Genomic DNA, 25,261 nt, shown 5'->3' with positions numbered 1-25,261 from the left:
ATACTTTATACACACATTGTAATAAAAACATTCATAATAATAATGTTGTGCCGGAAGCTCAGCTCTCTGCAATGTTTTAGCATCAGCTAAGGAACGAACCATTGTTCATCTGTAACACACATTATTTCTTGGCACTCTCCATTTCACTGGGGTTGGATTTTACGAAAAATCTCTTTGTTCTTCAACATTCTTCCTTGAGTACAAACTGATGAAATTTCAGGCGGTACTGCACTGTCAAATGAGGCAACATCCTTTTCATTTATCATAGGTAGATATTAAACCAAGTTAATCCCAAAATGTTCTTGTCAATTATGTTTTCCTGCTTTATAGCTGCTCACCACCTCACCACAGAAATACACAACTATGTGTGCACACACACATACCCTTGAAAACACACCTCATTAAAATGTGATGCATGGGCATATTTACATGCATTATACTACATATTCTGTATACTTCTCTGGCAAAGAGCAGAACCTATTTAAAAATCAAATAGCATGTACAGACTTGATAAGCTGCCTATATACGTGTGTGAAAGAGTGCAGTTTGCAGCCAATCTTCAATTGACCCACTGGTTGCCATAGCAACTCAAGACGGCTTAGCAAGAAAAAAGCAGCAGCTACGCGCAGATGCAGCTAAATCACCAATACGCTTGTTTGGTGCATCTCTGCCTTTTCTCTGACAAACAGTCTAAAGAACATTTCCAGTCTTTGACCTTAGTCAGCTCACCCACTTTCTCTTATTGCCTCCTCTCCACCTCTTTTGCCCTCATTATATCTCAATGTGGTTTACAGGTTCAACTTGAACAAGGCAATACATACGTACATAGAGCCACAATATGATGCAATGCATTTGCTCTAAGAATAATGTCGTAGACCCAAGCAAAGTGTGATACGGCACACAATCATTCTGTTCAGGAAAAGGTCTAACAAGGGACAAGGGAGAGAAATTTAGTACGTGACCATTGACCATGTTGTTTTGTGTACTAATGTCAAATTGCATGATTTCTGGGTAATAAACTCTGAAAGCATGGCTGCTCTTTAAAGACATAGTTTTAGCAATCTTAGTCCAGTACATCTTGAGAATTAATATTCACATGAAGCCATAGCCCAGAGTACTTCACTGCTGGGTCTTCAAGCACAAACACACAAACAGATGCACATATACAGTCATGTTGACATTCAATTAACTCCCTTTTACATTTTGCCTTGCCACTCTATACCCTGATATCCTGTGGGGTTGAGCCAGAACCCTCTACCCAAGCTAGCTCTGTAACCTTTTGGAGGCTTTTGCTGCCTTTTGGGAGATGAGCTGGAGAAAGACGGGATGGGGATAGAAGTTAAACATGTTACACATCTGTTAACAGAGAGATTTAAGATTTACTGCTTGATCACTGCAAGTCTGTACTGTCCCATATTGACCAAATCTATGTTCAAAATCTGAATTTCAATGTTAAGTTTCTATTAACACTAGGTACAACATGTGTATAATTAAATGACTGATTTGCTTTAGTTCATATTATATTACAGATTATAAATCATCTTCATTCATATGGGACAACATTCACTTTCAGTCTGCAAATTGTAGACATTTCATTTTATATTAGCATTATATATACAAATGGTGATACAGTAAGTTATATAGCTGTAATAGCTGCTGTGTAACTATAATTATTGTGTTGTGAGGTATCAAACCATTTTCCACACTCGAGTTAATGCTTCAATAGCTTTCCGAATCAAAACACAGAAATATACATACACAGAAAGACAAGTGCTGGTCTTACTGGAGCTGTGAGGACACAATTTCACTCAACACACTCCCCGTTACCCTATGAGATTGTGAGGAAATTTGATGGTACCGACTTTTTCCCATATATCCCCCCCACACACACACACAAAACCTAAGCCTAAGCAACCCATCAGTTTTTTTTTTCCTTGTGCCACTGATCAATAGTTTATCTTGATTAAAAGAAGTTCCAGTTTTGTCTGTAGTGATCAATAGAGTGAAATCAGGGAGGCGTAATCTAAATAGGCAGAAGAGCTGACCACAGCCAAACACAGTAGATAAACAACACTGTGACACCAGCCAATAAACAGCACTCACAGAGGTGTGACACAGCAACACTTTTCATGCCTCTAAATTGTTACAGATAAATGAGAGATTATCAAAAACAAATAGCCAAGTAGTAGTTAGTTGTGAAAACAATTACTCCTGTCTATATATTTCAACAGAAGGTGTGTGGGAAATTGAACTGTGGAACTCCTCCCACATTAAGACAGACATCCAAAATTTCTGGAAATGTTAGGAATCCATCTGATTGTCTGCAAGCAGGATAGTTTGATTCATTCAGGTCATTAATCTGGTGCCAGGACCCTGCTCATGCTGCACTTTAAGCAATAAGGAGTAAATAAAACAGTCAGACGTAATCAGGAATCCGGTCTAAATTCAGTCTGAATCCCTAAAATGTGTCGCTGTTTTTACACACACAAACATGCACAGATGGTGTCAAGCAAAAGATAATCGTGTGATCAGCAGCTTTACTGACCTTCCATTGCATACTTCATATCCTGGGCAAAGAGGGTCCACGTGATCTCAGCACTGATCTTGCCCACATTCAGCTCCTGTGGAAACCTGGTGGAATTGAAATGGATTCCAATCAGACTCATTTCCGTATAACGACACGCTCGACTGGATGGCGTGATGGCTTGGCCCAGCCTCAATGTCTAACAAGTGACTTAACAGATGTGCAAGAAGACATGGTTGGTGAATCTCATAATCTAATAATCCCCCGACATTTACAAACGTCGTTGAATTGGGGGCAGAATGGGAGAAAGATGAACAGGGCTTAAAGATGAGAGGAAATGCAGGAAAACCATCAGAGCAAACGAGAGTGAGAGTAGGTGGCAACCTATTTAGCAAGTAATCTGCTATTTTGAATGCCTATAGATTTTCAGTCAAAGCTTGAATGTGGAATGCCGATGGTTTAATTATCCGTATCTTCAGACAGTGATGGGAGGACATTTATTGATAGCATAGCCATGGCCGGAGAAAGGTCAATTTATCTTGAAACATTTTACTTTTGCTGAAGACCACCCTGTTTTCAACCCCTGTTTCTATTCCAACAGTAATCATCTGCTCGGTTGGGACACTCTTGCTGAATGCCACATCCATTCCTGACATGTGGCTTATTCTTTTGTGGAGCAGAGGAACAAACACTGAGACTAGAAGGCAGACTTGTGCTCCCAGTGGCAACTGAAAAAAAGAAACAATCACTGTCTCTTTCACACTGTTGCTCTCAGAAGCTTTTTCTCCTCTTTGATAATTCTTTGTTCTCATCTTGCACCACCAGCGTGCAGGCACCTACTGTGCATGCCTGTAGATGATTTACAATCTACTTCTCTGTGGTGAAATAAATTATGTTATGTGGTTTACAAACGACATGATGAGTCTTTCTGGAAATAATCTCTAAAGCTTCTTATACTTTACACAAAAACAACTGCATCATCCAATTTACAATCATGAAATAAATTCTGCAGATCAGTACCGGCTTGAAAATTTCTAGGCCAGAATACGATATAAATGTTTCCAGCACAAGCAACACGGTAACGTTTTTACCTCTGGCAGCGGCTCCCATTATTTAAAGGCAACAAGTCCACTCTTGAGCTTATTGTGGAAAAAACATTAGAGTTACTGTCACTCTGGAACTTGACCAGGGGAATGTGGAGGAAATGGGCATGAATATTGCAAATCTATCATTAGACAGTGTAGGAGAGAAAGCTCAGGGCATAAACAGAGTCTTAATAACCATCGTAAATCAGCAAGAGGAAGGAGAAAAGAACAAGGGGGAGGTGTGAGAGAGAAAAATATGCTTCATCTTATTTCTTCTAAGGCCGGCTCCACTCCATTCTCTTCAGGTTGTGTAATTTACTTGATAAGCCAAATCATCTGAAGGATGCAAACAAATACCTCACACCTCCCTCAACAGCATCACAGCTAGCGCCCCATCCTCTTTTCAACAAACAAATCTCTCATCTGTTATATAATTCAGCTAAACTGCCTTCCCTATTTATTCCTCCATACAATGGTTCACCATACAAACAAAGCATTTTTCACTGTGGTTTCTCTGGCTGCCTCACAGCCTTCGTGCGCGACATGCGAACACTATCCTTATTCAAGCCTCCACAATAAGTATAACATTTTTTTTTTTTTTTCACGAGCAAGTTGGCACGAAAGTAAGACAAGAAAAGTTTTGTTTTGCCTCGCATTTTCTATCTTGTATGATAAATAAATAAATAAAAATACAATAAAAATTTTAACAAATACACAAATATAATGAGTCATATTTTACAACAGCTCAATCAATTGCTTTGACCTGGCCTCATCATATAACAGCCTGCAGTTAAGAACCAACATCTACATATTTTGTTTTCGGTGTGGTAATTTGTAGCTACAGTAGTACAATTTGAATATATCATACACTAGTTACATACAAATCTAATTAAATTGTTTAACAACTTATGTTTAAAAATAATTGCTATCTGTTGACCACAAGTGCTAGCATAGTAACCAGCCAAGTGAATTTTAAACATGTTACCCATCATATTTATTGATAAAAATGTATAATAAAGAAGTACATACTGGTTAATCACTGGGGTGTAAGCTGTCCGGTCTTCATCTATTACAGAAACCATCAGAGTGATGACTTTTGGCCAGAAGTCCAGGTTCTTTATGGATGGACCCTGCTCCTCACGTTGAATGTCCTGCTTACGGCTCTACAGGAGAAGAAATGACGATGGTCAGAATTGGAAGGCAGTTTGCAGAGTGTGCTGCTCAGTTTTGCAAGAGATGAATTTTTATTTGTGTCCCATTTTATGCAATAGATACTTCTGCATAAGATACGCGAAGTTCCAAATGTGAGCAGATGTTCACAGTACGAGGACGATTAAACTGAGCAATTGAGGAACGTTAAATGAGAGATTGTTACCAGACTCCAACTAAGCACATATCATCCAAACCCCATTTCACATTCCCCAGGGTCAGCATTTTCTCAACGATTAAAAGAAAAACACTAATTATTGGTAGTGGAGTAGTCTGCTATTTTCATACACGAGCAATTTACAGGTAACTGTGCAAGATATGCAGTCAAAATATACAAATATACAGTACTGTAAAGCAGTTGCTCTGTTTATTGCTTTGCTAATGTTTTGCTAAAAAACAAACACAAAAAATATTTTCCTCCAGCTGCTAACAATAACAGATGGCATTTATTTTGAAATGTACAAGAAGTGTTTTTACCCACAAAACAAGACATGCTCATTTTCAGCACTTTTTGACACAGGGTTGGTGTTTGAAACGGCAGGGTGTAATGGGACAATGAGAAGCAGCCACAGAGAGGATCAGATCATGTGCATAGAGCATTTCATGGCTGGAAGAGGCATATTAATGAAGCATCTATTTATTACAACAATAAGCCCTGGAAACAGATGCTCTGGTTGCTTTCCTGCTGTGGAACAATAGGATTAAAGTTATGATGATGTTTCAAAATCAAACAGGGTTGAAATCCTGAAAATTACAATTTTAGAAACGGATCACCCTTCAGTATGTTTATGCAGGAGTGTGTGTGTGTGTGTGTGTGTGTGTGTGTGTGTGTGTGTGTGTGTGTGTGTGTGTGTGTGTATGCATGTGTGCGTATAAATCTGCTGTCACAGGGTGAAAGGTGTTGAATCCAAAACAACTCACAGACTACCATCTGCTCATCCCACATTGAGTGTGACCACACTGATCTCCAGTTCAGTCAGCAAGTGTCACAGTGCTTAACACTGCCATGAACAGGTTCCACACACACACACACACACACACACACACACACACACAGTCCTGTACATGCTGCAAAGTGAGGACTGAGTGGAAGGGCCGACAAAGTGAGAACCGGCATTTCTACTACTCCTGTCAACCCCAAAATAACATTTCTAGGCACTAGATGGCAATCTTAACCAACACACCCCATTAGATAACTCTGATCACCATGTTTTACAAAAAAAGTTTCTAACCATCTGTTTGAGGACCGGGCTGGGCACCTGAGTTGTACTGCAGATAAGTATACTGTTACTGTGGTAAGAATGGTCTATACAAATTAGTTTTTGTGTATGTACATATATGTATATGTATGTATCTATGTATGTATGTGTATATAAATAAATAAAATTCTGTAATTACAAATGTAATATGTTACAACTGATTGTAATCATCATTACAATTATTTATTTTTTTAAACATGTACTTAGTATTCAAACAAGCATCAGCATTCAGAAACGTCTGAAAGTGCAGTACAGTCCTTAGCTTATCTGTTGTAAACAGAGAAACAAATTCAAAGTTGAGTCATGGCAACTGGACTTCCTTCTGGACAGTCTTCTTCTGACTGAAGAAGCTACTTATCCAAGCTGTCCAGGAGGAAGTCCAGTTGCCATGACTCAACGTCCAGATAACTTCAGAAGTAACATCAGAAGTGCAAATTTCTAAATGTGCAGTGCAGTACAGTCCTTAGCAGCAAGAGTTTTTTTTCCTAAAAAAACAACAACAAACAGGAAAAAATTTAAATGATGCTTCCTTTTGATCTTGAAGATTTCATTGTTTGCAAAGTACTTTACGTCTTTCCATGTCCACAAATTTTGCCATGCATCGTTGGACTGCAGTCCTTTCCTCCTCACTCCAGGGTCTTGTTCCTTTTACTTTTGGAACTCCTATGAACCAAAAAACAAACTAAGTTAGATGCAGAGTTACAGGGTGTCCTGCCAAAGTGCTGGGGTCAAGCTGTCATCAGTGGTCTGAACAAAGCTGTTGTCCCTAAAGCTGAATGTGACCACCTCAGGAGAAAACCCGAGGCTGTGGTCTGCGTCTGTGTCTTTAGTGATACTTCCATAATATTTAGCTACATACTTGATTATAATGAATCTCCTATTCAAAAATGGGAATTCAAATGGAAAATGGAATTCTGCTGAAAACATGAGTTGAGTGATGGCAACTGGACTTCCTTGTTAGGTCAAAATTTTGCAATACTCATCAGGTAGACTGGAGAACCTACTTGGATGAGTCCAGGAAGTCCAGTTGCCATGACTGAACTTCCAGATAACTTTACCTAAATTACAGAATCTTCACCAACATTAATTTGTCGCATTAGCTTAGTCTCACATCTGCTACTGCAAAGTCCGCTTCACCTCATTTAAACCTTTCAATTAATAACTTATTCCTAAAATGAGTGTGATAAATATATGAGTTATGATAACCATTAGGTTGTGTCTTCTGTGTGTTTATCTATGAGTTCTGGTTCTAGATTCTGTTGTGCCTGTCTCCACCTACATCATGCATCACTGTTTACCGCTATGGTTAGGTCATCCTATCATCTCTCAATTCCTCCCTTTAGAAACTTTAAATCATTAGTTTTAGTCAAACAGTAGTCTGTCTAGCTTTCTCATGCCATGTTTCTGTTTTTATCTTGACTAGACTTGATTATATATATTACACGTATAAGCACCACCAACAGTACAGTTAGTATTGCTACTTCAAGTAGTTTATCAACTACTCTAGCAGATATTCAGATTATTTGTAACTTTAGTACAAATAAGTACTTCTACTATCACAGCCCATACCAACACTCCTGCAACAGCTACAAACATAGTAATCAAACAGCCCTGAAACATCCAACCTAGCAACTTTAATGCAACTCACAAGGATTAAGCAAATAGTAAGACTTTAGGACAATAACTCTGCAACACCATTTTAACAATGTAGTCAATCACCGTCTTGTGCATCACTCGTACTACAGTACTCTAATGTAACTACACTAGTGTACAGAAATTCATCTTATCAGTGTCATTGTGTACACTTATATGTGCAGCTTTCTTTTCCCCCTTGAGAGGGAGTGTTGTGGCAGAGTGACGCTCCTCTTCATCTAAGAAAGATAATATAACTTGTACAGTGAAAATACTAATACAAAGATTGAGAACACTTGTGTCTGGACTCACCTTTATCAACATCACCATAATTGTCGTCATCATCATCGACATACTTCCGTTTCGTCTTCTTTTGCCTCTTAATGTCAGGTTTTGTCGTTTCACATGGGCTCTCCTCTTCATCTGAGAAATGACACATTACAGTGAAATCAACTCACATAATCAATGTAGAGAGGGATAGTGGTGTGTTTCTTCTTCTGCTTCTCTCTGTTGCCTTCCATTCCACTGAGACGTGGCAGCTACCTCAGATGATATGCTGCTGCTAGGATTCCAGTGTTTAATACCAATCACAAAATGTTCAACAATCTTACTGTTCAAAACCTGGTCCTGACTTATTATTTTTCAGAGACTGAAGTTATTTCGCTCTCTGAGAGGATCACTGTACCGTTTTAAATTACACCAGCAACACTCGTTATTGTATTACTGTAGGTGACTAATAGGCAGACCTCAGTTGTGAACTTATCAAATACAGACAACATGTTACCTGCCCCACAGCAGAGTACACTGTTGCTCTGCTGCAGCTCTGGGTCTCCATTATTTCTGAATTTACAAAATCCCTACCTATAGACACAAGTATAAATGCTGTGAGCTGTGAGAACACATGGGGTGGAGGAGTAGCACCAATCCTCCACTCAAGTTTATTAATCAACCCCAGACCTAAATATTGTTTTAATTCATTTGAGAGCCTCACTCTTAGCCTCCCTGATCCTGACTGGAAAAGTCAAAAACCAGTCCTGTTTGTTATTGTGTACCGTCCCCCTGTCCCTTACTCTGAGTTTTTAACTGAATTCACAGATTTTCTATCCAGACCATCAGGCCAGGAGATAAGACTTCAACAAGGTGATGAGAACTGGAGGATTGAATCATGCTTCAACCAAAGACTTTTAACCATCAGTTTTTGCATTCTGGACATTTATGCTGTTCAACCAGCCTTATTCATCCACTACCAAGGAGTTGTGAGCAGAATGATAGTTATGATAGGGAAAGAATAAACCAATATGATTGATTTACTGTATTGTTGATTTTTATCATTTTAAACACTTATTGTTTGGTATTAGTTTTTGCTAAATCTGCTAAATAAAGTACAGTCTGCTTTATTTGTAGTGATATAAGGGTCCCTTACAGTGTACATAGCCTCTCCTCATTGATGTAAAAGACATATTGTGTGTGACTGAGCCAGGTTCACATGATGAGATTCTACTTGGTTTAGTGAAGAACCTAAAATTAATATCTCGTAGGCAGTAAAAGTATATTTGCAGCTTAAATTTTTTTCAGCAACCAAAACGACTACTACAGATACCAGTGTGGCTCCACTTGTATCTGTAGTCTCAGACTTATGCAGGTGCAAGTGCAGATGTAACAGAGGAAACACTGGGATGAAGGTAGTGAATGGAGCTGGATGAATCTCTTCACCTGAGCCTGTACCTCTGTACTGGTCAACCTCAGGCTGGCTATCGTAGACCACTTTTATGCAAGGGCTGGACTGGACTCCTGTACTGTGCCAGTTTAACAATTGTAAATAAACCCACTCATTGTCTTAAACATACCCTTGACCTTGTATTGAGTTTTCAGTAAGTATACCCTTTTTTCCCACAAATTTTGTATGCATAACGTCTGTATAAGTAATACTATGGGAGACACTACCTTTTCAAAACTGCAACCCTTTATGTTGAAAATGTTGTCTGTCAGAAAAGAGAGCCACTGAACTCCAGATATGCTGAGTAAGGTTGATACAGCAAAGGAAATGTGCTTTACAGTATACTTAACAGTGACATCTCAAATCCATTGTAATTAAACCAATATTTCTAACAGCTTCTAATAGAGCAACTTAGCCCAAAGTAAATTTGTTTTCAGAAATATTGATCACTTCTGCTTTACTTACCCCCTGCTTTATAAATCACATCTTCACAATGCTTTCTTTTGGCTGTCTTTTTTGCCCCTCAACCGGTGGTATTGTGGGGGTTTGTTCCTGCTCTCCTGTGAAAGATTAGTTTAGTAGCATGAAAGTGCTGCAAGAAAATTGATACCAATTACTGATCATTTTCTTTACATTTCTAGGACTTACCTCCATCAGTAAGGCTGTTATCTTCATTGTCTTGTCTGTCAGTTAAAGTCATCTGCTGACAGGCAGAAGATTGGCTTGGCAGTTCTGTGTCTGTTAAAACGGCATAGATTAGTATAGAGAAATGTTCACAGAATATGCCTAGCCTACTTGCACAATTATAAACATTGAGCCTCATTTACTTCTCTCACAAGATGTCTTTTAATCCAAGTAGCTTCATCACACTGATGAAGCTACTTGGATGAGTAGCAAAATGTTTCAACCTAACAAGAAGGAAGTCCAGATGCCATGACTTAACTTCCAGATAGAACTTAAAATCTGAACTGCAACAGCCTCAGATGGAATTTGTTAGATTTACATCATCATGATTTAAAGTACATTTATCACTACTCTTACCTGGCAGTCTGTCTGCAGCTGATGTCTCTCTCTCTTTGACTGCTGGTGAACCCTTGTTTGAGGTGCCATCATGTCCTTTACCTATGTAGATGTGCACAATAGGCAACATTAGAAATGTATGACATAGAAGACATAATACTCTTGCAAAAATGCACACAGTCTGATGGATCTGTTAATTAAACATATGATGATACACCAAAAACACTAAAAACTGAAAATTATAAATGAACACACCAAAGGCCACAGAGTCCAGTGGCTTCAGGCTCTTGCCTTTAAGCAACCCAGCTCCATGCTCCGTTGCAAAGAGAAGTTTTCCAATCTTGGCCACCTGAAACGTTTTGTCTGTTTGATGATAATAATCACAGTGGACTCTTATGTCATGTCCTATAAAACGAGCTACTTGCTCCAGTTCTTTAATATCAAGTTCCAAAAGCTGGCTTAAGGTAGCAACATGCTTTCTTAATTTTGCTGACGTAAGGAGCTTTGGGTTGATTACTTTGCTCTCTGCAGCATACTTCCTTAGACAGTCACAGCCACGAATGTTGGTTGCTGTGGCAAACCTGGCAAATAGAAATGGATTTTTTTCAGTTACGCTGACTTGACTTCGTTTTGTGATCAGGAAATCAAGAGAGGATTTTGTGCGCTCAAGGAGAAGAATGGGCACTTTTCTTCCTCTCTTTCCACGTGTCACTATCTGTGTCAGCCTATGGCTCAGTTGTTTTTCCACAGGTGTCAGGGTCTCATAAATGTCTTTATTCACAGGGCCAGTGTCTGCATTTAGATATGTCTCCAATGTTAAGCGTGATGCTTCTCCTTCTCGCTTGTTATTGAACACTATTATTTGGGCAAGAAGGCTCTCACTCAGCATTTTGTATGTTGCTGTGCTTGCATGCTTGCTTAATTCTGCTTTAGCCCCGTCCTCAATTTTTCTCAAGTAGTTCTGCAGAGTAATAACATCCTCTGTCAAAGATACACACTCTTGAATGTTCCACCTCCGTTGTTCCATTGTGGTATGAGCACTAGCAGACTCACTTTTGATGTGAGATGTTACATGATCTTGCTGCATAGTATGAATGACCGTTTGAATTCCTTCAGATGATTTTGTTGTTGGAATGAGTTGTGAGGAAACTTTTTGTACTCTTCTTCTTTTACCTTTTTCGCTTACCCCTTTCCTACTGCCACAGGACTTTTCATGTCTCCAGAGTTCAGTCCTCTTGAACATTGCATAGCAATGTTGACATGGCAAGTAGTCTTTTACAGAAACTTTCTTAGAGGGGCCGTTTCCATGTCACTATCTCACCATCTCCTTCTTCAAAAACCTTAACATTATGTTGCCAGTCACCCTTATTGCGAAGGGACTCTATTAGAGTCTTTCTTTGTTTGGAGCCAGGTGGGAAACTGATGGCATAGGCAACATCAGTTTCATCCTTGTGTTTTCTTTGCAAATGTCTAGCTATCTTCAAATTGGCCTCTTTACAGTATAAACAATAGTGGGTTTTGTGCCAGACTCTTCCTCCATCTTTTTTTTTTATTGTTTTCACAGTTATTTGTGGGTTATTTTTCTTCCTTATTTTTGATTGCTCAGTTGTCTGAATTGACGTTGTTTTTGCTTGGCCCTTATGACCTTATGTTCACTAGATAAGGGAAAGTCTTTTTCTAAATCACTGTGGCCTGAGGAACCTGACATTTCTGGGACCACCTCATCTTCATCAGAGGATTGTGTGGGTAATTGTGAGGGGTAGTAATCTTCATCAGAGCCACTGTTGCTTGATGACAGTAACTGTGGTTCCATTTCCTCATGTTTGCTGCATAAATCCTCCTTGAAAAATAAAAGACAGAAATCAAATTATTTACCAACCAAAACAAATTTACATTCAAAAGTACACAGATAAAACCTCTATTTAAAATAGGCTGCAACATATTGATGTCATATCACTGTGGGCACAGTTAAAGTGAAGATAATTTGGACACTGTGTTGACAATAACCATGCTTAGTTTATGTGCATTAAAACAGGACAGTAACCACCACCCATCGAACAAGCATGCAAAAAAAAGCAATATTGATACGTTTTGCACTCTTCCAGAAGGTTTTACACAAACAGCTCATTATTATGCAAATAGTGAAATTTTAGGATGAAATTTAACTGTATGTAGCACAACTGGTTATTTTATTTCACCCTAAATTTTTTTTAAATACCTGGAAATATTTTGTAAAAGTAGTAATTCTGAGACAAATGAAAAATGTCATCTCTCTTAACAGTGGAACTATCAGGCAGTGGTGACATCAACAGCAGAATCAGGATGACAGGATAGGAGGAATCAGTGATATTGACGGACGTCTAATCAATATGAAATATATTCACCAAGCATTATGATGATTAAGGTGACTATGCAGAAGTGGACATTAAAGCTTTAATTTAGTTTTATTTAGTTCATAAATAAGTCCTAATCATGTTCTATATGGTACTTTTCTTTTATGAATGGTTTTAAAGAATCATTTAGTAATAGCCCTAAAGATACCCACCCCTAAAGCTGGTTAATGGCTTTTCCCAGACTCTGGGAGGATGAGCAAATTACTGTTGAAATCCCTTTATTAGACCAGTGTTAAATTGTAATTACTGTTTTTATGGCTTACAGTGTGACATTAGATACTATAAATTGTGCATTGTCAAACACTACACGTTACATGACAAGGGAACATATATTGGCTATAAACAATATGTATCAGCTTAATTAGCACATGCAACTTTTTTGCAAGCAACCTTGAATTACAAGGTCTATTTATGCACTGAGCTAAATATTAAAATACACTGCTTCCCACACACTGCATCTATGTGTCACAGGTGATACAGTTTTTCTCTGCAGTTAATGCTTATGCTAATGCTTTATTTATTAACATGCACTATTACTAATTAAACCACTTTAATTGTGTGGCCATGCACGACGTGTTACTATCTCACGTCATGTCTACGTACTGTAACGACTTTGTCCACCAGCCTTCTTCCGTCATCATGATACTGTAACATTAAAGGTTGCATGATGACGGTTCGTATGTTTCCCCTCTCACACAGGCCATGACGGACACTGTCGTCTGCTCTTAACATGCACCGCTGCCTGACCACACAGCCATTTTTATCTTTTCGCCGCAACTCTGCATGTTAATGCAGAGAATAACTGTATGTCACGTTATGGCAGCTAAACCTGACGATTAATCCCCGGTTCACTTGCCTCCGCAACCGTGGAGGGTGACAACAAATAAACTGCGGTCTGTTACACCACTATCTGTCATAAGAAACTTCATCAAATTCATTCAGTTTTCTCGTCTTAAATTAAAAACCACCCGGGCCTCGACAGTTTACCGTTCCCTTTCTGATTCAACGCATTTCACCGTGCGTCACCGTTCAAGCTAGCTCTCGTTATGTCCGCGACGTAATGTTAATATTTTAATGTTGTTTTAAAAAAAACTGTACAGAAGAATAATCATTTAACAGTTTTGTCTGCTATCACACAACACAACGCCGCTATAAGGCCTCAAATAAGCGCACAGCATTTATCTTAACATCATGTTTTTAGTATCAATAAACCAAAAGTACATACCTGAGCTTTTTCAAATCTTCGTTCACATTTGTCGTGGTGAGTCCGTAAATTTCCAGTTCTTTTCTTAAATCTCTCCATCACTCCGGTCTCCAGTCTCCATCACTCCAGTCTCCAGTCTCCGCTCTCACACTCGCTGCTCGTCTGCTCCAAGTTAAAGTTCGCACCTGGCTGCTAACTCACGGAGCGCTCTGATTGGATAATTGGCTAATGGGCCATTCAGTCTGTGGGGGGACGGGAGGGGGGGGAGCAAACTTCTGCCTAGTAACAGGGGCTGTTGTGTGAAGGTTCTGTGACAGGCAGGAGTCACAAACCAAACTTCAAAATCAGTATCAGACTTTGAGGGATTTACGTTTCACACTTCCACTCTTACAGCTCCACTTCTTAATGCATGTGATAATTAACTATCACTACAGATTTACACGAGATGTTACATAAAGACAAAAGGAAAAAGAAAATGAAAATATATATATATATTTACATCCCTAATCCAATGTTATGTAGAAAATCTTATGTAGAACATCCTCAGAGCTTATTTTTGAATTCAAAGTCTCAGGTTTCATGCAGGCTGTAAGAGCTGCACTTCTGCTCCAAGCTGAACTTTCCACCTTGCTGCTAACTCACGGAGCGCTCTGATTGGATAATTGGCTAATGGGCCATTCAGTCTGTGGGGGAGGGGAGCAAACTTCTGCCTGGTAGCAGAGGCTGTTCTGTGAAAGTTCTGGGACAGGCAGGAGTCACACAAACCAAACTGACAGACTTTATGGCATCTACATTTCACACTTCCACTCTTACAGCTCCACTTCTTAATGTGTTTCTTAATTAACTATTAATATTGCACCATCTATTCCATAAAATAAAATGGAAAAAAAAATAATTAAACTACAAAACAACTACAGATCCTTTCCAGCTCTGAAAGTTAAAGGCCAGATTGAGGTGCTTTGGACATGCTCTGAGGAGAGATTGAGAACATTTGGATGCAATGTTGGAGCTGCCAGGCAGAAGGTCTAAAGAAAGACCAAAGAGGAGATATATGGATGTAGTGAGAGAGGACATATAGTTCATTGGTGTAAAAGAAAAGAATGCAGTGTTGGAGGTGTATTATAGTAATGCCATAAGAATTAAAAAAAAGAATCATCCTATTGTTATTATTTCACCTGTTTCTTAGCTACATAGGTGAAGAGGAAGGGAGGCAGAATTGTCCTCTGTGGTACATGTGTAATACATGGAAGTCTATGTGGTTGGTGATGCAGTCATGTCAGTCCATCAGTGATCATGAAACTCACAGAGAGTCTTCCAGTTTTAAAGCATTACTGCAGGGCAAACCATCTATTCCATAAAATAAAATGGAAAAAAAAATAATTAAACTACAAAACAACTACAGATCCTATCCAGCTCTATTACAGCGGATGGGAAATGTTTGTGACCAAACACCCAAAGACACCCCAGCACAAAAATTTGGCAGTGCAGTGATCAAAAGTATGGTTTACAGGTGAAATAATAACAATAGGATGATTCTTTTTTTAATTCTTATGGCATTACTATAATACACCTCCAACACTGCATTCTTTTCTTTTACACCAATGAACTTCATGTCCTCTCTCACTACATCCATATATCTCCTCTTTGGTCTTTCTTTAGACCTCCTGCCTGGCAGCTCCAACATTGCATCCAAATGTTCTCAATCTCTCCTCAGAGCATGTCCAAAGCACCTCAATCTGGCCTTTCACTTTATCTCCAAAACATCTGACATAGGCTGTTGACAGTTCCGTGTCTTTGTATTATTAAAGATGACCAAGTGGTGGAAGCTAAAGAATGAAGAAACTTGCGAGGAAATCAAGCAGAAGTTTAGACAGGTTCTTGGTGGTCAGGATGAGCTTCCAGATGACTGGGAAACTACAGCAGAGGTTATCAGGGAAACAGGTAGGAAGGTGCTAGGTGTGTCATCTGGAAAGAGGAAAGAAGGTAAAAACACTTGGTGGTGGAATGAGGAAGTACAGGAATGCATCCAGAGGAAGAGGTTGGCTAAAAGAGTGGGATGTAGAAAGGACTGAGGAAAGTAGACAGGAGCACAAGGAAGTGCAGTGTAGAGTGAAGAGAGAGGTGGCAAAGGCGAAACAGAAAGCTTACGATGAGCTGTATGACAGGTTAGACACAAAGGAAGGAGAGAAGGACTTGTACAGGCTAGCTAGACAGAGGGATAGAGATGGGAAGGATGTGTAACACGTAGGGGTGATTAAGGACAGAGATGGAAAGGTGCTAACAACACAGGAGAGTGTACAGAAAAGATGGAAGGAGTATTTTGAGGAGCTGATGAACGAGGAAAATGACAGGGAAAGAAGGGAGGAAGACGTGGATGTTGTGGAGCAGGAAATAGCAGAGATTGGAAAGGATGAAGTTAGGAAGGCTTTGAAAAGGATGAAGAGTGGAAAGGCTGTTGGTCCTGATGACGTACCTGTGGAGGTGTGGAAGTGCTTAAGAGAGACAGCAGTGGAGTTTCTAACCAGTTTGTTCAATAGGATTCTAGAGAGTGAGAAGATGCCTGAGGAATGGAGGAGAAGCGTTCTGGTTCCGATCTTTAAGAACAAGGGTGACATGCAGAACTGCAGCAACTATAGAGGAATAAAGTTGATGAGCCACACAATGAAGCTGTGGGAAAGAGTAGTGGAAGCCAGGCTTAGGAAGAAGGTGGAGATTTGTGAGCAGCAGTATGGTTTCATGCCCCGTAAGAGCACCACTGATGCCATTTTTGCTTTGATAACGTTGATGGAAAAGTACAGAGATGGTCAGAAGGAGCTGCATTGTGTCTTTGTAGATTTAAAGAAGGCGTATGACAGGGTGCCGAGGGAGGAGCTGTGGTACTGTATGAGGTCGTCGGGAGTTGCAGAGAAGTACGTCAGAGTAGTTCAGGATTGGAGTGTGGAAAAGAGGTAAAGAGGCGAGTGCAGGCAGGTTGGAGCGGGTGGAGGAAAGTGTCAGGAGTATTGTGTGACAGAAGAGTGTCAGCAAGACTCAAAGGAAAGGTGTACAAGACAGTGGTGAGACCAGCTCTGCTCTATGGGTTAGAGACGGTAGCAGTGAGAAAGAGACAAGAGGCTGAGATGGAGGTAGCAGAGATGAAGATGTTGAGGTTCTCCTTAGGAGTGACCAGGTTAGACAGAATAAGGAACGAGTACATCAGAGGGACGGCTCACGTTGTCTGAGTTAGCAACAAAATCAGAGAGGCCAGACTGAGATGGTTTGGACATGTTCAGAGGAGGGATAGTGAATATATTGACTTAATTTCTATGGGAAATGCATAGAATGGAATAATGGTTAAAGAAAATCTGTTTAAACCAGTGAATCATGTATGTATTTATGATTCTTACACATTTACTGTTCATGTACTGTTCTTTGGTTGTGTAAAGCTGCTTTGCGACAATGCCAATTGTAAAAAGCGCTCTACAAATAAAATTTAATTGAATTGAATTTTAAAAAATCATTAATCCCAGGATGACATGTTATTCCTGTTACAGTTGAAATAAAAGGAACAGCAAACAGTACAGATTGATGGCCACACGCAAAAGGGATCTCCTGTGGTTCTCTGTGGAGCACTTAATGTTGATCAACTGTTTCTCCTCTCTCTAGCCAACACACTGTTACAGACCCACTCTTAAAAAATTGCATTCAAATAGTCTTTCACTTGGACAAAATACTTAGGAGCATTCATCCAGTTCACTCTTGCAGCGGCAATGTTTTTTTAGCGTTTCAATATCAGAAGAAATCAATAGTCCAGGAAGTGCACCAACAATATAGGCAACTATCAAATATAGTAAATATGTGATTGGCTAAAGCTATTATGATTTTATAAGAATTTAAATGATTTACTAAGATTAATTCAAATGTATATCATAATTAAATAACAGATTGTCACATGTTTGTTACTACTCCACTATGGTGTATTTGGGTTGAAAACTTTTTAAATTTTTTCATTAATAGATCCTGGGAAATATAATTTCATGTTATCATATCATATCATGATATTATAAATAAATTCAGAGGTAAATTTAGATCAACTCATTCTTCATTATATATCTTCAGACATGCGTTTACTCTTCCTGGAAACCTAATAAATATGCAACTTTTAAATTTTGCAGACAGATTCACTATTTACAGAAAGTGTTTGATACCGTTGTAATTGACATAGATTTGCCGCGATTTGAAATGGAATGCAGCCCAGTTACGGCGGACTGTCCAAACAGGAGCCGAACGCACCCATAGCACTACGTCACACTGACGGTGCCCTCCGCTTTTCACACACAGATGTGAAATTGTAAAACTATTAGCGAATTCAGCTTGATCAGCATAATCACATCGTATCACCGTTTTAATTTTATGTGTTATGATGTTGTCTATTAAGATCTTTGCGTTCTGTATTATAGGCAGAGTTCCGCCCTCTCCATGTTTATTATTAACCATGTACGATGCACATTGTTAATCACCATGACTACATTTGACAAAATGAATTAATCTGCAGCTTAGCAAGTTTAATGACTTGTCAAAGACAAAGGCAAAGGCAGGGGATGAACATAAATCTAACTATGAAAACGCGGTCTAGGTATTGACTCGCCGCTAATAAACATAATTTAAAAAAGTATACAACTGATGGTCATCACATAAACTCACAGTTAGGTACCGACATAATTACAATTGCAATTAATAAGCCATCTGCTTTTTTCTTTTTTAGATCGCGAGAGTGCAAAAGATTAATAACTAGTAATTTCCCGTTTACAAATGTCCCGTCGCCGACAGAAATGCGTCTACATGCGCTCGGATATTTTACACCATAACAGAGAAAGGTTTGTGTCCTGGTGTCCTATATATAACGGTCTGCGACGGCATTTACATCAGTTCCCAATCATGTCTTCACCTGCGCTACAGGTGGAGGCATTATTGGTGAACTTATATAACCTACTTTCCAGATCTTAATATGCAGACATCTCCGTGTCTCAACATTTGTAGCAGCCACAGCGAAACGCACTAATTGATTTTTATTATCATCCACTCTGACACAAGACGTATGTTTAATTAACACTATGACAACACCTGGAACAATGCTGCGCTACTGATGTGCACCGTAGTCTACGGAGCGCGCATGCGCATAAGAGAGACAGCGAGAGCGGATTGGTATTCTAAGTTTTGTGTGCAATTACACTTATACCTACGATATGATTTGTTCTGATACCGACTCTGCTATTATACTATGATGATATCACATATTCAGAGTTAATCTAGCGTTTAGCTGTGTCCTGGAGCTAGCGAATTTGTTTTGTCAAGTAGCTGCCCGTAAATAGCTCTGCAACAGGAAGCGGTACAAAATAAAAGCACAGCACCGGAAACCCATTAATTTCAAAGTAAAAGATTTCTTTGCCTTTTAATCATGAGCAGATGCAGAATCAAGGTTTATTCGTAAGTATATTGACAGACACAAGGAATTTGGTTCCAGGTGTTTGTGGCTCTCAGTACAGGCCAATATAAACACTGTTCTTTAATTATAGACAAGCACTACACACTACATATACAGTAGTATTCAACATTCAATAACTATACAGTTAGTATAGTTACAGATTAAACAAATAATCTCTCTCTCTTTTCTTTCTTTCGAGAGGTTTCTTCCATTAAAAGGAAGTTTTCCTCTCCACGCCAAGAACTAGAGCATGTTGTGCCAAGGCGGACATCACCATTTTAATTATATGTGTAATGATGTTGTCTATTAAGATTTTTGCGATCTGTATTATAGACAGAGGGGCTTCTTGGAAGTTCCGCCCTCTCCATGTTTTTTTATTAACCATGTACGATGCACATTGTTAATCACTATGACTACATTTGACAAAATGAATTAATCTGCAGCTTAGCAAGTTTAATGACATGTCAAATACAAAGGCAAAGGCCATTTTGTTATACAATGTAGACCACATGAGTGCCAGTAGCTACCTCAAGCTCTGCCTCCTGTCTTCTCTTCAGAGCCACTGTCTCAAAGCTGTACAGCATCGCTGATCTCATCTCCGCCTTGAACACCTTTTCTTCCATTGTCGTTGACACTCTTTTATCACATCAACATGGGGTCTTACTATTACAATAAAATTGATGTGAAGCAAACATATAGTGGTCTGCTGTGCAGAAAAATGTAGGTGGCAGACACTAACAGGTTGAAATAATTAATCTAGATGTGGAGCTGGACCCTCTATGTGTTGTAATTGAGAGCAGTATGCTGTCCAACCTCTTTTCAATCCTGGACAATCCTTCTGACTCACAGCAGTGTGCTTCTGGACATAGAGCACATTCAGCCAGAAACTGATCAACATGAAGTGTGCCACGGGAGATCCTTTTTGTCTGTGGCCATAGAACTCCTGTAAAACTCCTACCCCTTCTGTAAGATGGAGGTGAACTATCATCAGAATCAATATTTATTCATATATCACACATTGTTTATTCATATTCATTTATTTATCATATTTGTTAGCATTTTACCTAGATTTATAATTATTGACATATTTCCATCCATCTTTACATATTTTGTGTATATTTTGTCTTTTTTCTATTGATGCCATTTTGTATTTGTGTTGGTGTGAATCTTTTCTGGTTGTAGTTCCTTTTCTTTCTGTCTGAATTGAGAGCAACTGTAACAAGACAAAACAAATTCCCTCTGGAATTAATTTTATTTTTAAATCTTGATAACAAATAACACTTTCTCTCTTTAAAGAATGACAGTTTTGATGACACTGTTCAGGCTTTTAGGGATACAGAAGTGAGTTAAATTTTAATACACAAGGCTTATTAACATGTTAAAAGCTATATATATGGCTATACCTCTAAGCTCACCTTAGTAGCACAGAATTACATACTAGGTGTAATATCACATTGGGCCATAGGGGTCGCCCTAGAGCAAAAGCGGCACAGAGTTACATAATAGGTGTAATATCACGTTTTTGACGATATGGGTCGCTCTAGAGCAAAAGCGTGTGAACAGACAGGTATAAAAATCTCAACTTGGGACTGAAGTGAGGACTTTGTCTAAAAAAGAGAGGGTGGGTTTAGGGATCAATTTTAATACAAAAGAAGCGAGGACCGGCTAAAATGTCCTCACTCCCCAAAAATGTTCTCACTTTGTTGGTTAAAAACCCGAGCTGGTTCTCACTATGTAGTAAGTACAAACACACACACACACACACACACACACACACACACACACACACACACACACACACACACACTTAGCTATACTTACAGATCTGTATCATACACACCCATGCACTTATATTATGCACCCTGACACCGACAAATGTTATAATACTATCTATAAGCACTTCTGACCGGTAAGGATGTATTTCTGAGGATAAAAACTGTGTGAAGAATGAAATACGTTCAGATTAGTTACTGAATAATTTAGGTTGAATTATTTAACAATCTTGAGCATACAGATTTTTTTGTGCAGCCCACAGAGGAAACGTTGCAGGGAGAGCTGGGGAAATGGAAATGCAACACAAGTCCATTTACAGTATAATTAATCCAATATTTAGAATCTCTTTGCTTCCTGCTACAATCAAATGTCTGATGATGTTGAGTTTTGTTTAAAATGTTTGGGGATACAGAGCATGCAATATTGCAGACACTGCAGCTGGAGAAGCTTTGGAATTTAATCTCACATAAACAATAAACATCAGGCTTACAGCTGACTCTGTGACAGCTTTAATCATTTAGGTCTGGTGCAGCAAAAGTTAAGTCTATAGTATCATTTAATGGGTCATGGAAAGAGATGACTACCAACTACCAGGATCCAGCTCAAGAATATTATTAATCTCAGTACACTCTCAATACACTACTAATACCATCTTCAGTCATGTTTGCTATGTAGTAAGACATAAGAAATCCACTGGGTTTCACTACATTGGAAACAGGGGGATGCACTCTGAGCTTAATGTAAACACAATCAAGACTTAAAGACTGTGTTGGGACTTGCAATTCTAACTAGATCTTGATGCATGTTAACGCAGGATGACATGTATCCAAAGGATGTAGTATGTGCTACAAGAACCACTGAATTAAGGCAAGCAGCATCAGAGTCACATTTTCTTGGTACATTAATTATAAAATAATAATACTGACATTAATAATGGCCAACATATGAATTTAGATCAAAGCTAGCAGCCTGCAATTCATTTTGTCCCCTAACCCATAGTTAGAAATTTGCAGTAGAGATGCTCAGTTCAAAGAACAAGGCCTGATATAAGTGGTTTGAGCCATCAACTGAAAATGGCCTTTACAGCAGATGAGTCAGCTATGAAAGACCTGTCTGTATGTGTACTTATATATATATATATATATATATATATATATATATATGTGCATGTGCGTATGCTGGACTGTATGCATGTATAAAGGACACTGAAGGTGGTGCCATTCCTAGTAAATCTGCTGCAGTATGCATCCCAGTAAACATAGGCTCCCTTTACCCATCTGTATTCACCTCAAGTTGGTACAAACACATTGTTAAAGGTGATTAAGTAGCCTGCTCTCTTTCTACAGTCCACAACACACCCATGGGCTTCATTCTCCCATACCAGGAAGTGAATACTATGCTGAACTAAGAGGATAGTAGAGTTTAGCTATTTCCAATACACATGTTGGGGGTAGTTGCAGCAACATTCAAAGAGTAGCAGCCCATCTCTCCTCCAGAGGGAAGCTAGCTAGTGGTTTATGTTTATTGTTGAGCAGTTTCAGTGCCTGTGTGGGAAACAGGCATTAGCATACGAGGGGATACTCATCAGTTCTCACAATGTGACACAAATTACAGAGTGTCTGATTGAATGATCCTCTCTCTGTGAATGTGATCAAATTCCCAAGAGAAAGAGCTATGGGTAGAACTGAAGCTGTTGTAATGCATTTTAAAGAGTAATGAAACAGGTTGTACTGTATTTGTAAATATTATTCTTTAAACAAAGTTAAACTGACCATTTAAGTATTTGCCACTGGCAAATATCTAATCATGTCAGTGAATTACTAGCTTAGTAACAAGTAGACAAGTCCTCAGGACCCCTGGGGCTCTTCCCACAAACATGCACAGTGGATCTCTGCCTGTGTTGACCAGCCTCCCTCTTTAAATCTAGATTGTTTTTATTCTTCTGTCTACTTATGCATTAATATTTGCATAATGCATATGCATGTCTGAATATATATGCAAATGTATGGTCTGTGCACCATCATTGCCTTTTTCATTTACAATAGATGAAACAAAAGAAAATGATGGTTGATTTTCCCTTTTGTTTTGTTTTTTTCATGATTCCTTTGCCCTCTTTTCATTTCCCCGTTTCTTACATTTTAAAATCCCCCTCTTTCTGCCAGGACTTAAGGAACTCCTAAGCTAGATTCCCCTCTCCCATCCCTCCCTCAGTCATTTTACACCCTGGCAGAAGCAGTGAGCTTTGTTGTTGTGTTATGCAAGATGCCTCGTTGTAGCCGGGGTATTTCACTGCCTGCTTGGCCACAGTGTCAGCTCTTGTATCGCCACACTCAGTCACTGTTAGCAACTGAAGAATTGGGATCTGAAATGCTACCTAGTGCATTTGAACATAATTTATTGTCACAGTGAGGTTTTCTTTGGGGTGAAGTTGATGTCTTTTTCCTCTGCCATGAAGGAAACATTGATAGAGAGGCTGCCTCCTGTGAAACTGTGTGGACAAAGATGTAATTAGTGAAAGTGTCTATCTCTCCGGTTTGGTAATTGCTTACAACCCCTCAGGCTGTTTAAACAAGGGAAGCGTATTATTCAACTTCTGAGCGGATTGCACTCTATTATGACCTAAAAGACATTATCTTCTGTGGTGTGGAGGCCATTCTCCTTGGCAAGTAAACCGTATAATAATCAGCTGCCTGTTGCCTTATTATTTACTCAGACAAGACTGTGTTCAGAGGGGCAAAACATAACTGAGGACTGATGATGCTCTGTTTTGTATGTCTGTAAGCTCTCAATCTGAGAACATGCCTCCAGCTCCTCATTACATGTTAGAGGTGCATTAATTCATGAGGTAGTATCCGCGTAGTATCATGTTAGTTTACATTTTCTGTTGAGGTTATACATTGTGTGTCCAGATCCAGAAGACAAGCTGATTTGGTTATTTGCAGAGCTGCCTGATATGAGGCTGTTCATGTTTGCAGTAGACATGGTGTACCTTTTTATTGTCTGGTAAATGTCACTGATGATATATAGACCATTGATTTCTAACCATGCTGGACTGAATTTATATTTTCCTGGCACTCTCACACATCAACACAAAGAACATCATTGCTAAAAAGGGAAGCGTGATGTCAGCTGAAGGTGACACTGTAAAAGACGTGGGGTGACAGAGTGGATGTGTTTACCTTGAGTATGTGACAAATGGATTAACAGTAGCGCTGAAGTAATAACTAGTTACTAAAAAGGTATAATTATACCCATACTAAAGTACAGTTTAACAATTTTACTAAGAAACGTACGCTTTCTGCAATGAAGAGGACAGCAAATTCATGAAGACTTAATTCAGTGCCATTCGTGTCATTTACTTTGTTTTGCCTTTCAGCCTGGCCAAATACCAAATGTTAAGTTGTGGGTTTGTAGATTAAATGTGAACTAATTTGTAAGTATGCTGCAAGCTGCTCTTATTAAAGGGGTAATATTATGCTCTTCATCTTCGAATGTTCCTTACATACTGTACTTTTGTAAAGTTGAGCACTTTGGTTACACATTGTCACCAACTCAATGTTGAACATAATGTACAGTATGTTGGCATGCAGGCTGGCAGTGAAACACCCGGGTTTCAGTCTGGCTAATTCATTTGGTGAGTTCTTTCCTACGTAAGAAAATGCCTGATGTCAAGTGTTGTGGAAATCCATAACTGTGCTCCTATACACTATGCTGTACACTGTCCTGCCCGTCCTCTCAGGTTAGATTCACTAGCTGTTGTTGCTCCAACTGTAAGTGGGCACCATTCAGATCTAACAAAGGCACTGCCTTTCATGTTACAATCCACACTTGTCTTCTCCACCATCATATTATGGATCAGATTTTAGTTCAAACACATACAGCTGGACTTACAGAAGCTGATATATCGAATGAAAACCAATACTGTGTATTGGCATGAAATTATACTGCTATAGTTTATTGTGACAGCATCCAGAGCTGACG

General features: G+C 39.0%; 1 protein-coding gene across 2 annotated transcripts in view; it reads right to left on the bottom strand.

Moving 5' to 3' along the window:
- The window catches only part of LOC113174510 (protein unc-13 homolog C), a 102,448-nt gene that overhangs the window by 30,025 nt on the left and 47,162 nt on the right, over nucleotides 1-25,261 (bottom strand). For both annotated transcript variants that reach the window (XM_026378567.1, XM_026378568.1), the window contains 2 exons: nucleotides 4,639-4,772; nucleotides 2,546-2,631 (listed from right to left, as the gene is read on the bottom strand). In XM_026378567.1, coding sequence (XP_026234352.1) covers nucleotides 2,546-2,631; nucleotides 4,639-4,772 — 220 coding nt within the window. The remainder of the gene's footprint in view (nucleotides 1-2,545; nucleotides 2,632-4,638; nucleotides 4,773-25,261) is intronic.

The sequence above is a fragment of the Anabas testudineus genome, chromosome 3, assembly GCF_900324465.2.
Source record: "Anabas testudineus chromosome 3, fAnaTes1.2, whole genome shotgun sequence".
NCBI classification, from domain to species: domain Eukaryota; kingdom Metazoa; phylum Chordata; class Actinopteri; order Anabantiformes; family Anabantidae; genus Anabas; species Anabas testudineus.
This window is presented reverse-complemented; position numbering and strand designations above follow the sequence as displayed.